The 14,387-nt window shown below is 37.2% G+C and overlaps 1 protein-coding gene across 5 annotated transcripts in view; it reads left to right on the top strand.

The window, feature by feature from the left end:
• EPC1 (enhancer of polycomb 1) overlaps positions 1 to 14,106 on the top strand; it is a 95,254-nt gene extending 81,148 nt beyond the window's left edge. For 3 of the 5 annotated variants that reach the window (XM_022580628.3, XM_022580626.3, XM_089906363.1), the window contains 6 exons: positions 867 to 1,219; positions 9,030 to 9,148; positions 9,229 to 9,315; positions 10,140 to 10,281; positions 10,391 to 10,754; positions 12,731 to 14,106. In XM_022580628.3, coding sequence (XP_022436336.1) covers positions 867 to 1,219; positions 9,030 to 9,148; positions 9,229 to 9,315; positions 10,140 to 10,281; positions 10,391 to 10,754; positions 12,731 to 12,803 — 1,138 coding nt within the window. In that variant the 3' untranslated portion in view covers positions 12,804 to 14,106. The remainder of the gene's footprint in view (positions 1 to 866; positions 1,220 to 9,029; positions 9,149 to 9,228; positions 9,316 to 10,139; positions 10,282 to 10,390; positions 10,755 to 12,730) is intronic. The other 2 variants (XM_089906365.1, XM_022580627.3) reach the window with 2 other exon arrangements.
• Positions 14,107 to 14,387: the final 281 nt, after the last annotated feature.

Here is a 14,387-nt window from a genome sequence, read left to right as displayed (position 1 = left end):
TGCGGAGCACAGGCTCCGGATGCACAGGCTCAGCGGCCATGGCTCATGGGCCCAGCTGCTCCGCGGCATGTGGGATCTTCCCGGACCGGGACACGAACCCGTGTCCCCTGCATCGGCAGGCGGACTCTCAACCACTGCGCCACCAGGGAAGCCCTCATTTTTGAATCTTGATTGCAGTTATTATCACTTCACCGTTAGTTTAGAATTATCCAGTCACTAAAATACATTTTATTAAGCGCTTTTTCAACCCCATCATTATGTTGACATCATAGTAGTGAAAATTCTCTACATTGGCTATATTTTATTCGATACTAGCATGAGTCAGTGTTAACATCCTAAGATGGAATCATTTATAAAATTCATATAAATAAAATGAAAGTATATCCTCTCGAGTGGTAGCTTCAAATATTTTGTCTATAAAAAATTTTAATAGTGTAAAATATCCAAAGATCACATACCTTTTACTGCTTTTCTCCTACCCACCCCCTCCAAAAAAAAAAAAAATGAAGTTTTTGCTTAAATAAAGAACAGATATGTTAGCAATATTTCATGAATGTTTTGGTGCTTTATAATGGAAGTGAAAAATCAAATTCGCTTGTATGCAGTAAAGCCAAATGTAGAACTGTTAGAAGACTCTAGCTGTTGTAAGATGGATGATATACCTTATTCTTGAAGGCGGATTCCTTTCTTCTTTAATCGAATCATTATAAAGTGAAAGAACCTTAACAGAAATTGAGATTTTAGCCCATAGAGCCAAATAACGAAATAATCAAATTTATAGCTCTTAAATATTCAGTATGAGGTGGCTTTGGGGGACTTGGGGGAGTAGCTGTTTTACATGTCTGTTTGTGCCTTATTTTTAACAGGGTCTTACTGGACAGAGCTCACTCGGACTATGACAGCATGTTTCGCCATCTGGATTTGGAAATGCTTTCCTCACCACAACATTCTCCAGTCAATCAGATTGCCAATACCTCAGAAACAAATACCTCGGACAAATCTTTCTCTAAAGACCTCAGTCAGATACTAGTCAATATCAAATCATGTAGATGGCGGCATTTTAGGCCTCGGACACCATCCCTACGTGACAGTGACAGTGATGGAGTCTCCTGTAGAAAATGGTATCGGAGTGTAAGTCGAACAGGAGCAGCACAGCCCGGGACCCAGACATGCAGCGCCTCTGCGCAGAGTAAAAGCGGCAGTGGCTCAGCGCACTTTGGTATGTTCATTTGTTACGACGTGCGTTTCTGTGGAAGCACCGGGTTCATCAGTTTTTGGAATATGTGGTCTATTATACTTACAGCTGAAAGTCCTTTTCTCTTAAAATAGAACTTTTTAAAAATCAAGGTTTAAGTATTTATTTGAGTCCTGATTGTATGTGTGTCTTCATTTAAACATTTCCACATACGTAAGATGTTTACTGCTATTTAATATATGACATTTGTTTCCTGGATATACTTTGTGAACTGCCAACCAAGATCCAACTATTATGTTTCAAATAATAAAAAAAAGAAAATGGATCATAAGCTGATAGTGTTTTATATTTGGACACTTTTCTGGTCTTTTACTTAGACTGCTTTAAAGTAAGCCAGTAAGTCGATAGATATACAAGCTTTCTGTGCTTACACATTCATTCAGAATAATTTGTAAGAGGGAAGCTAATTTTTCAAAGAACAACGTTTGTGTAAGGATTATTTTAATAATTTTGGAAACATTTTCAGGTAATACCTACTTTAGCATTAGGCCTACATTGTGAAATGTGTCTAAAATAAATGCCATCTACTTAAAATATTCTTCAAATTTTAGTTTTCTATTTTAAAGCAAATATCTGTTGTTTGAGGCATGTAGATTATAGAAATTCACTGTTAAAATTGTCATACAGATTTTTATAAAGATGTTTATTCTGTCCCCCTAATTATCTGGTAAGGCTACAGTTAAACCTAATAAATATGAAAATGTGCTTCTTATTCTTGAAGACCTTCAGAAAAGGTTCCATAAACTAATTTACTTTGTGGTTAGAAATAAAGTACTTCTGCGAAGCGGAAGTCATTCAGCTCATAAGAAAAATAATAACATTTCAGAAATCAAGTAGAAGATAATCTAACTTAGTCTGAGGCCTACCTAATAGATTATTTATAATCCCATTAATTTCAGAGTCTATATCATGAAGAGTCAGTTTCTCTCTGCTTTTATCGTCTTAAAAATCAAAATGAAGAATTTTTCAGTATGAAGGAGGACATATATTGGTGTGAGTGTAGAGATTTTAATAGTATAAACTTGTAATATGTTTCCCTGATAAAGATTTTTCAGTTGTTTAAAATTCTTTTGAGACTAGACGTAGAAAATTGGCTTGTTCTGTCAATTCCTCGTCTTCTCCACCTCTTAAAATAAAGTCATATAGCTATCCTAAGCTCTTACAGTGATTTTTTAATGTAAATTGTTTTGCCATATACTACTTAAGTAAGCACTGATACTGTAAAACTCACTTGATTTGTGTTTGCCAAAGAATATTAAAAGGTGAACAGGGAACAGTAGTATTACCAAAAGTATAGCTGAAAAAAATCTTTAATAACCGTATAATTTTCTTTTTAATCATTTCCTTCCCCTGTATATGTGATAAAATTAAATGGGTTTATCAATTTTTTCCTGTTGCATCTAATTGTTTTCAATTTTCCCTTAAATTTTACTAGATCTTCCTGTATACTTAGAGAATAGATACCTGCAGGTTGCTTTAGGGTAGTGCTTCATTCTTTCATGTTTGTGGATATTCCAGAAACCTAAAGCTTTTCTCTTTGTGCTCTATAAAGTATGTAACAGTGGATTCATATCATGTGTAACTTTATCTTAAGGGAATTCAGCTGTAGGCCCCTGGAGAAAAAATTAAAATTTTAGCAGTTCAGATATTATACAGGATTCTAAATAGAGTTGAACTAAAAGAGTGAGCCACGCTGGGAGCGGGAGAAGTGAGTCTATTACTGTTCCTCTTGCAGCGTCAGTGCCTGCATTGCTGCCTCGCTCTGTTAAGCATCTCATCTTGTCGATGTAATTGTAGTTTTAAAGATTTTTTTTTTTCGTTTGGTGTAGCCCCCAGATACAAACCAAACTGCTCCGTCTGGTATTCAGCCACAGAAACTCTGATCTAGCGTGATGCCAAAGGAAACGCGGCTGTGTCGGGCTTGTTGAAAGGAGGAGATGGACCCGTCGTGGTACACGCTAAAGGAATTTTTAAGGCTTAATTTTTACCACACTGACTTTAGAACTTAACCAGTCATTACATGACCTACGAGTCACCTGATATACTTGCCTGCCGCCTAAGCCAAATATGTGGGTTTTGATTTAGCCATTTTTTATTATTCTATCATTGTTTTAAATATTAATATTTATGTGTATGCTGTGACATAGTGATGCCCTCTGGACTGATTGTCCCTTTTCTAAATAAGCCTCTATAAGGGCCTGTTCTCACTTTGAAATAGGAAATTCTAATGAGGCTGTCAGGAGCCATGTTTTTGGTAAAGGCCTGAGTTCTAACACGCCAGCTTTCGTAGCCTCTGTGTCAGCTGCTGCTTGGAATCTTTTTTGCTTGCTTCCCTGTCTTGACCATTTTGCAGAGTTGTGCAGTCAGACCAGTAGCCTGGTTAGTCAGTGCTAGGGTGCTTGGGCCTCTGGGTACTGTACAGCAGAATGACACAGTGTTAGAATTTTTAGGACTGGATTTTAGTACGTAAGGATAAATTGTGTATTTTAAATAATCTTTAGTTAATATGTGATTTGGACAGTTTCCAAATACATTTTTCTATTTTTTTTTATCTACAAAAATATCTTTGGGGAATTCCCAGGCGGTTCAGTGGTTAGGACTTCGCACTCTCTCCCTGCCGAGGGCCCGGGTTCAATCCCTGCTCGGGGAAGTAAAATCCCACAAGCTGGGCGGTGCAGCCAAAAGACAAAAGAAAGAAAAAAAACTTTATTAAAAAAATCTTTGAAAGCTTAGTGTTTGTTCAGTGACTATTCATTTGCATGTGTTTGAGGGGATATCAGATTCAGAATTAATACCTTTTTTCATAATTAGGAAGGACTCTGTAATTCAGAAAGACTGAAAACAGAAAAGTGATTTTTTTTTTTCCAGAAAAGTGATTTTTAAAACCATTATATGTTCAGGATTTGAATTCCTAGTTCCCGGTGAAATTTCATCAGCATTTTAAGTCATTTTTCCAAACTCCCATATCTACAGTATAGATTTGGTTTATTTTCATAAGTCAATAAGAAATTGTAGCAAGAATGATAGGTTCTAATAAGTCTCAATATCTGTAGCTTACTCAGCAGTGCGGTTTACTTCTATTTGTAGCATAAATTTTTTAAAACATTTTTATTGCAGTGTATAGTTGATTAACAATGTTGTGTTAGTTTCTGCTGTACAGCAGAGTGACTCAGTTATACATATCTACTCTTTTTTTTTTTTTTTTTTTTTTTTGCGCTACGCGGGCCTCTCACTGCTGTGGCCTCTCCCGTTGCGGAGCACAGGCTCCGGACACGCAGGCTCAGTGGCCATGGCTCACGGGCCCAGCCGCTCCGCGGCATGTGGGATCTTCCCGGACCAGGGCACGAACCCGCGTCCCCTGCATCAGCAGGTGGACTCTCAACCACTGCGCCACCAGGGAAGCCCCTATCTATTCTTTTTTAGATTCTTTTCCCATATAGGTCATTACAGAGTATTGAGAAGAGTTCCCTGTGCTCTACAGTAGGTCCTTATTAGTTAGCATAAAATTTTAATATTACGGTAAAAAAGGAACTCTAGATTTGAACACTGAATATTTTCATTGTTAGATTTTGTAGATTTGTGGGACCTTACCCTTACCCGGATGTGTTTCAAAACTCAGAACTACTTCCTCAGCAGATTCTGGAGTAACACCCATAGTGAAATACATTAATAGTTCTACAGTCGTGTAGTGAAGTGCGAGAATAGTCACACTCAGTGGCAAGTTTGACCACAAATAACCTCATGTTCAAGATGTTTGCAGCCAAATGAATTCAGGTTTGGTCGTGTTTTGCCGTCATATGAATTACAACAAACTTTTGTTTTCAGATTGGATGTTTTAGGTAACTGATACGTGCTCACGAACCTCCAGTCTGTCAGTTCAGGCTTACTGATGAGACGGTCGTACTGTAATACTGTCTGGAGTCATTTCAGCTTATGTTTATTTCTTTATAGTTACCCTTCTCTCCTGTATTAAAATAATTTTCTACCTCTGTACTGCTCAGAGAAATTTCTAATTGAGGAGTATCTTTTAAAACAGGTGTTTGGGTTTGTTGGTTTTGTTTTTTGTTTTTTTAACAAAATATACATTTTGGTAATCTAGAATCCATCTTCTCAAACTGAATTTTCAAATTGTTTACTTCTTCCTAAGTACCTGTCACCTCCCTCCCCCCACAGCCCTGCCGCCCCCAGTCATTCCATTGATCTGCTCCAGCTACAGGAATGTGACTTAAAGGCCAGCAGGCTGAGCACTAGGCCATTCCTGGCGCTGGTGTACGTACTACATGATAGGTCCTTGCATAAGACATGGACTCGTAAAGTTTTAGATTATTTCATCTAAATTCCTACCCCAGAGGATTGTTAGAAGCTACCCACAGAGCGGTGGTTTCTGGCCTCTGCCTTGGCACCTGTAGGGACAGATTAAAATTCAGCAACTTTCTAGATCAGGTTATTCTGCAGTTGGGAGTCTTGTTTAGAAAGTTTGTCCATATATCGAGCAAAAGCTGCCTCCTTAAATTTAAATCCGCAGGTCCTGTTTGCCCTTGGAAGCACACTGAGAACGTTTTCTTGCTCTCCCACATCATAGTGTCCTCCAGATATTTGAAGTCCTGTCGTGCTCCTTCCCTGTTCTCAGCTTTTAATCTTGTCCCTCCCGTGACTCTGCTCCCCTCCCTAGACCCCTGTCTGTCAGATGCTCTATAGATGAGATTTCTTTTAAAGCATGATGCACACTGTTGGTACATAAAAAGTTTGATTATTTTTTGTAAATCATATTAAATCTAAAACAAACTTCTATTTCTTTTTATATTTAAAATCTCATTGGCTTGGGGGTAGTTTTGTTTCCCCTTCCACTACTAAATATCTTTGTGACTTTGGATGAAAGTTTCTTCATCTCTAGTGTGAGATTATAGAAGGAAATCACCAAGAATCCCTCCTGATCTAAAATTTTTTGGTCCTTTGAAATGATTCTGATTCTAGGTCTGCTGATCTGTCCACAAAACCACCTTGTCCATCTTTATGTGAATTGCAAACTTGACTACCACACAATATCTGGAGGTAGACATACAACCTAAAAACTTTACCTTGATAGAGATACAGGGAAATATGCTCATTTTTGTTTATTTCCACTTAGCATTTGGTTAGACTTTGCTCAGTTTCCTGTGTAAGTAATAGTGCAAAACCCAGCTCAGATTTTATTTGCCCAAATTTACTCCCTTACCTTTGTCCAAGCTTTCCTACTCATTCATACAGCCTTTTGGATTGGAGTTTTATTTCTCAGAAGAAGTATAAAATCTTAGCATCTCATGGCTTGAAAAGGACTTTAATGATGACTTAATTTAATCTCGTGTATTTCAGATGAACATACTGAGCCCCAAACGATTAAATAACTTGCTCAGGTGAACTCAGCCAGTTATGACAGAGCTGAGAATGAAAGAAAAATCAAGATCTCTTGGCCCCAGACCCATGGTTTTTATTACCATCACTTCTAGCTTATGTTACTCTGTGCATTTCTTCTAGAACATTTATCAAAAATGTCCAGGGGAAATTTTTATAACTAGACTCTGGAGTATAGAGATATGTAAGAAATAGGCTAACATAGGGATCTAAAATCTCAATGAGCGTTAGTGATCTGAAATGTCAGTTGCATTTTTATTTCTAAATCTGTATTTGGAGGAAGTTAACAGTGGTTAAAAAGAAGTGGAATTCACAAAACCCTCAGAGACTGAGGACTGAAATGTTGATTTAAATAGGGAAAAAATATTTGGAACCTTTATTAAAATCGATTTCCAATTTAATATTGCCAATGTTTAAATTAAAACAAATACCAGCAGAATTCTGCAAAAAAATATTTTCATTCATATAAATGGAGTTTTGTATATAGATCTTTACAGTGAATGCTAAATTATTGTTTTCTAGATGTGTAATGACGTGACCTTCCAGAAATGGTCCTTTTTTTTTTTTCTTCTTTTTTTAAGTTTATTAATTATCTCCTACCAGGAAATTCAAGATTTAGGCAACACACTCAAGCTTAGGAAATTAAAGTAGAAATCACAAAAACATATTAGCGAACCTATCTAATAAATTAAGGATCTTTAGTTTTAAACAGTTGCTTTTATGGATTTTTTTTCAACATAGAGATATTAGTTTAATTATAATCACTCTTTTAGGGCAGCATTTTTTTTTTTTTTCAAGTTCTGGTTTAACACGTTTCTGTTATATGGAAATGGTCACGTTGACAGAAAGTTTATGTCAATATTTAGGGATTATCCTATTATCAATAAAAGCTTTTTCCGGTAGAATTCAGATCTGAGAATTACAAACATAGTAGGAAGAGAAACTCATCAAAGGACATATATCAACTAAACAGATTTGTAACACCCAAAATAAGAAAATGAAAAGTAGAATTTTTCCAACAAGAAATTATTTTTTGCCTTTGTAACCCAAGAAATTAGTTCAGCGCAAGTATAAAAGCCTGTGTAAATACTAATAACTTCTGAGGTTTTCTTAAACATTATTTCACAGTTTTCTGATTCGTTCAAAATGTGGTAGAATTTCTACTTAACGTCTATCTAAGCATTTTGTAGGTGTCCTAGGCAGAAGCTGTATCCTGGGGGATAAAGATTCTTATGAGTTATAAGTGAAAATTGCAAAACTTGATGAAGTAATATTCTAAAGAAATTATCAAAATGTCTTTAACTAAAGACAACAAATTAGCTGACAGTATTTTGAAAACATTAAACTTCAGATTGAGGAAATATGCATGATTTATAGATTCCCTAGTACCCAGGGATGCATGATAACCCTTTTTTTTTCTGTTTTAAATAGTTCTTACGCAACCATCACAGGCTTCTTAAAAGAAGCCTTAAAGTCAGATGTTGTGATTGTATGTGCTTTTTTTTTTTCTTTTTTTTAAATTGGCAAAAAAAAAAGGAAAAAGAAAAAGAAAAAGGTTTCCTTTTTAAAAACTGCACACACTTTTTGGGGGAGTAATAAATGAACATTTTTTTGTTTGTTTTTTTTAGAACTGAGCTCTCCATAGACAAACATAAGTAGCATAACACAGTGTCTTTCCTCAGACATCATTCTGTACAGTAAACCAACATAAACATCTCCGTTCTTATTGACTGGATTTTTTCCAGGTGGGTTAATTGGGTGGGGAAAATTAATTAACCTTTGGAGCCTCTTTTCTTCCTGTTAAGCTTAAAGGATGGGTTCTTTAAAAAAAAAAAAAAAAGTAATAAACCAACAACCTTATATTTCATATGAAGGAAATTTTTGTAATGACTAAAATTAGAAAATATGTAGAACAATTAGTATTTCTACACAGAACTGCTAGGGATCATCTGAATGCATTGGGACAGTAGTATGAATAAACTAGAAACTAAATGGTGATTATCAGATTTCTTCTCAAGCTCAGTGCAAAGTCGAATTTCAAATAATGCGGATGAAAAAAGCTGGTGTTACCTTTTACACTGTCTAGCACAAGTGTCACAGCTTACAAAAAGTAATGGTTTTGAAACTTGGGAAGTGAGCACTTCTCTTTCCTATGTGCAGCTTGGAAAGTTTCATTTTGTTTTTCTTTAAACTCAAGCCACTCTCGTTAAGTGTGGTTATAAAAATGCTGAAATTTTCATTCGGAAGTGATCTTTAACAGGATGCTAAAATGCTTTAATTCTGCGCAAATTTTTTCTTAAATGCTAAAATTTGTTTTAGTGTACTATACGATGTGTGTGATAGCTGTGCCTTTTTATAAAGTGTTTTCTCATTTTATGTTCAGCATTTACAGCCGAACAATACCAGCAACATCAGCAGCAGCTGGCACTCATGCAGAAACAGCAGCTTGCACAAATTCAGCAACAGCAAGCAAGTAGTAATTCCTCCACCACCACGTCACAGGTGAGGGATTTGTCTGTCTTATGATTATCCCTCATGGTTTCCCACCAGAGTTCATCTCTAATTACCAACTGTTGTCATAGAGCCTTGCATCTAACCAGCAGAAAAGTGGCTTTCACCTGAATCTACATCATAGCCATTCTGTACAGGGTTTAGAAAGAACGTTACAGGTGAGTATAGAAGCTGTTGCCCTCTGCTACCTATTTTAAAAAGTAAAACTAAAAAGCATAGTCAGATGAGATGGAGACCCTGTCTTCAAGTCTGACCTGTAGTCTGTGAATGTACCTCTTTAATATACAACCCCACCCAGCTCTCTATGTGGAGAGTTTTAATTATTACTAAAATTTATGCTAAAATAACGTCTTTTACTATTCAATCACTTTTGAACTTAAAGCATGATAAATGTTTGCCACTTAAACATATTTAAGGCTGAGATTCGTGTCTCTAAGCATCTTAGAGGAAAAATTCATTAAAAAGAATTCAAGGCGCTTCTTAATTTCTAGGCTGAGTTAGAATGTGATGTTTTGTTCCTTCTGTTCTAAAGGGATAGTTATCTTACTGTCCCAAACGTGCCTTTGGTCACGTGTGTATATGTATGTGTAAGGTAGATGAAGGACGTTTTACATACTTACTTATTCAGATTATATGAATTGATTCATTCATTGACTCATTCATTGCAAATCACTGAAGTGTTTTACTAGCATATTTCGTGTCCAGCACTTTGTGTTGGAGGTTTACTGTTTCCACCTTATAAAAGGTTTATTTTGGTAATTCCATATTATATATTGTCACATAAGAAGATCAAAATTCATAATCCTTGAGTTATAAGATGATTTGAACATTAATCAAATTTATGCCTGTCAGAGAGATGAAGCTATTTCAGTGGTTTGCAACTTTCATTTATATTCAGACTGATTTTGGTAACCTGTGTGGCTTTAATAATAATTTGAGACTAAGTGATGCTGATTAGATTCGTTTTGTATTTTCTTTTTAGGGTTTTGTTTCCAAGACTTTGGATTCTGCCAGTGCTCAGTTTGCTGCTTCTGCTTTGGTGACATCAGAACAACTGATGGGATTCAAGATGAAGGAGGATGTGGTGCTTGGAATCGGGGTGAATGGCGTCCTTCCAGCCTCAGGTAAAAGGATAAAGACGTTTAAGGTGTTTTGATAGTGTTTGTAACGTATGTCTGTAATAAACAAGGAGCAGAGTTGCGGTTGTTCAGCTGCTTCTTTCCTTTTCCCTAGGAGTATACAAGGGCTTACACCTCAGTAGTACTGCACCCCCGGCACTTGTCCACACGAGTCCGTCGACGGCAGGGCCAGCTTTGCTACAGCCTGCGAACGCGACGCAGACAGCGGGTTCCCACAGTGCACCGAGTCACCCAGTGACTGCTGCCAGTTCTGCAACAACTCAGGTTCTGATTGGGAACAACATCCGATTAACTGTACCTTCATCAGTCACCACTGTAAACTCTCTTGCCCCCATAAACGCACGACACATACCTAGGACTTTAAGTGCTGTCCCATCGTCTGCCTTAAAGCTGGCTGCCGCAGCAAACTGTCAAGTTTCCAAGGTCCCGTCTTCATCCTCCGTAGATGCAGTTCCACGGTGAGTAGTTACTTAAACCCAAAGTGTTTGAAAAATATGAAATCTGACTTAACTTCCCTGGCATTGCTCTCTACTTATTTCTTTGTGTTTTTTGCTCTTTTCCTTATACACATTAAAAATGTATAGATGAGAATTCCTTATTTATGTAAGAACTAAACAGGTAAATGTTGTAATTCAATATTGCTGAGAATTTGAACTTTCAAGGGAGTATAGTGAATATTGCATGTATGATTGGGACATGACTTAGTATAATAAGAGCTTATAATATTCTCACTCTTTATTTCACCTTTGGATCGAAGGAGTTCTCTTTAGAATGTTTCTTTTGCTTATGATTTCTTCCACAGCTTCTCACATAGACAGAATTGATAAAACCCGCCATGGCTAGTACACTAATTAAGCCTCTCTTAATAATGTAAATAATGTGAAGGGTTACAGTATTCATGCCGGGTCAGCTTTTAATCAAACCATTATTTTCTATGCTAACTTGTTTTCTTAAGTTTCAGTAGACAGTTTAGAATGTTTGCTCAGGCTCTATTCTGTTTTAAATATTAACGGGAATTAAAATCTTGCTGTCTACTTGAGGGGAAACAAAAAGAGAAAGACAGGAGTTTTCAGTTGAGTTAGAAGATGAGCATAAAAGTGTGAAAAGTTAAATAATATTAATTGTAAGTAATAGGTAAAAATTGTTCTAGAGATATCACAAAATATAATATGCTTGTCAAATTAGCATGTATAGAGTGTGGCTGTAATTTCCATATAAGAGATATTTTTTACACCAGGGATATTCTGGGAATGTTCTACCAAAAAAAAAAAATCAGATTTCATCTTGGCTGGGCAGAAGGGAGGAAGAAAAGCGTTGGGGAAATACGTATGTGTTTCAGAGGTTACCAAGTAACCTAGTTTGTCTAGAGATTTGGGAAGATTAGTGGTAGAGGTTGGAGTGGTTGGCGGTCGGACTGTGAGGCGTCTTGGCTGCCGCTCTGACGCGTAGACTTCCTCAGCTGGCAGTGGCCCAGGGCAGGAGCAGGCTTCGTAGCAACAGACTGCAGCTATTGGTTTCTGGACCCGTGCATCCCTTCTGCTTCTGAACTTACGTGGTAGTCACATCTGCTCAGTGCTTATCCATTCTTAATATTCTGGGTCTAGTCATAGCTAGCCAAACAACTATAGCTCTTACTTAAATATATAATACGTGGTTTTCATCACGACAGAATTATATAACCACGGGAGACTCAAAGTGTAAGGGAAACGTTCGCCTCACTTACTTTAGCCCCTCTGTTCAAAGATGAGGGAACTGAGTTTGCAGGGCAGAAATTGAGACACATGTAGAGAACAAACGTATGGACACCAAGGGGGGAAAGCCGCGGGGGGGTGGGGATGGTGGTGTGATGAATTGGGCGATTGGGACTGATGTGTATAAAATGGATGACTAATAAGAACCTGCTGTAAAAAAAATAAGTAAGTAAGTAAGTAAGAACTGAGACCCAGAGGAGGAACTGAGCTCCCAGAGCACGTCGGCAGTCGAGGGGCAGGGGCAGCGGGGACCCTGGTCTTCTGATTGCTCAGCTCCACGTAGAGAAAAAACTTGGACTTACAAAGTCCTGACATAAATGACCTTCACTCACATTGTTCCTTTTTAAAACTCTTAGGAAAGGTTTAATAGAGGAAGAGATTGAAATTATAAACCAAAGCTTGGTTATTCTTTATGTGTTGTAACATCTAGGTTGCTTGGGTGCTACTACAGGTTTATTGGTAATGTAGCTGACCATGGAACGTGCAGCGGACACAAGCCTGACTTCCGGTTGTGTGTTCCTAATAATAAATCGTAAAAGTTCATATTCCTCTACTTGCTATCCTGTCCCAAAAAAGTCAGATCTCTTTCTATTATTAAAAACATTCAAACTTTTTATTGGGAAGATCATCTTGATTTGTTAAATTGATTGCAGTTAAGTAATTTATTGAACTTTTTTCAACAGGGAAAATCATGAATCAGAAAAGCCAGCACTAAACAACATAGCAGACAATACAGTAGCGATGGAGGTGACGTAGCTTCCTCAGGAGTGGATCCGCAGCCTGGGGACTTGATTAGGTGCTATGCATCAGTAGCATTTTGAACGCAAGGGATGATGGAATGCAGCACATGCGTTTCTGTGGCAGCTGTGGGGACTTGACAGCAGTGCTCATCTCTCATGCTTCAATTTTTCTTTTCTTACTGTTAATAGGGAAAAAAATCAACATCTGTAAATTAAGAATACAGCAATTATCTGTACAGTACTGCATATTTGTAATACCCTTGTATATATGTTACTTGAATACAGAGATGTTCATTTGTGATGCTTTGCACTTGGGGGTGGGGGGGGAGGGAAATAAATTGCAACAAAGAGTGTGAGATGTGAGAGTGTGTAGAGATGAGGTGTCATCACATCATGTGCATGGTGCAGAACCTGCTGTTTTATCTATTTATTGTGCCGTGTTTACAGTTTTGTACACTGTACCTTCATTGGTTCCTGTGCTGTAGTAAATGTGTTAGGTAGCTGTGGACTCCTTGGTATTTTGTAAATGGTATAACATAACTTGGTTCCCCTCTGGGTCCCTGAGTTTTCTGTGTATCATGTGAAAAAAAATGGTGACATACATACAGAATTTTACAAAAAAAAAAAAGGCATCAGTTTTTTTAAAAAATGGGGAATGTACTGTTAAATGGGGATCTTCCTGGTCTACTATCATTAGGACAAGTAACGAGCTAAAAATGAAGTCTCTTGAATCTTCCCATCCCCACCTGCCCACAGAGCTGTGGGCAGTTTCTGGTACTTAAAGCACTAATGTTATGTTGCTGCTCTGCAAACAGCCCAGTAGTCCCATTTCCTTCCACACCAGAAAGTGTTAAATCAAGTATGCAAATGGAGTCCTTACAACTGGAGTTTATGTTGTCTTGCCCTTTTTTTAGCACAAGAAAAAAATTGTACTTTTTTATTGTCGAATTGTTTCAAAGACTTCATTCTTTACTTGTTCTTACAAAAAGGATATAAGGGAGAAGAATGCAGTAATTGCTGTACGTGTATCATCATTCCAGTTTCTAAAAACAGCCAGCCAGCTTTTTTCCTTCTAAGATTCTCCAGAAGGCTGCGAGGCCAGAACCACAAATATCGGGTGCCTTCCTTTGGAAATATTTGACCTCTCTTCTGTGAAGAGAATGGTACTTAACAGACTACTACCAGTGCTTTGTCAGTACCGAAGTCTGAATGCCCAGTCCAATGGCATACATTATCCTTAAGGTTTTTAATCCCACCTGGAAAAATTGTGATAGAATTCTCACAAAATAAACCCAGGGCATTACATGTTGACAAACTAATGTGTAGTGGTCGTTTGCTTTTCTTTTCAACCCAAGAACTTTTGTGTGACTTTAATTAAAATCATTCAGCAAAGGTGGGGGCAGGGCTGGTCATGGGAACGTGAGCAATTACTTTCCAGTTCATGTTTTTCAACAATTATTTATTGAATGATTACCTAGTATGCTTGGGACTGTTTTAGGTCCTACTACAGTGAAAAAATTTCCTGCCCTCATGGAATTTATAATTTCATTGAGTGATAAAAACAAGATGAATATGTAAAATTTAAATTGTATTATGGTAA

Source organism: Delphinapterus leucas, chromosome 2 (genome assembly GCF_059928025.1).
Source record: "Delphinapterus leucas isolate spDelLeu-1000000601 "Yukka" chromosome 2, BTC_Dleu_Yukka2, whole genome shotgun sequence".
Classification (NCBI taxonomy): Eukaryota; Metazoa; Chordata; class Mammalia; order Artiodactyla; family Monodontidae; genus Delphinapterus; species Delphinapterus leucas.
Note: the sequence above shows the minus strand (reverse complement) of the source record. Positions and strands in the feature narration are given on the sequence as shown.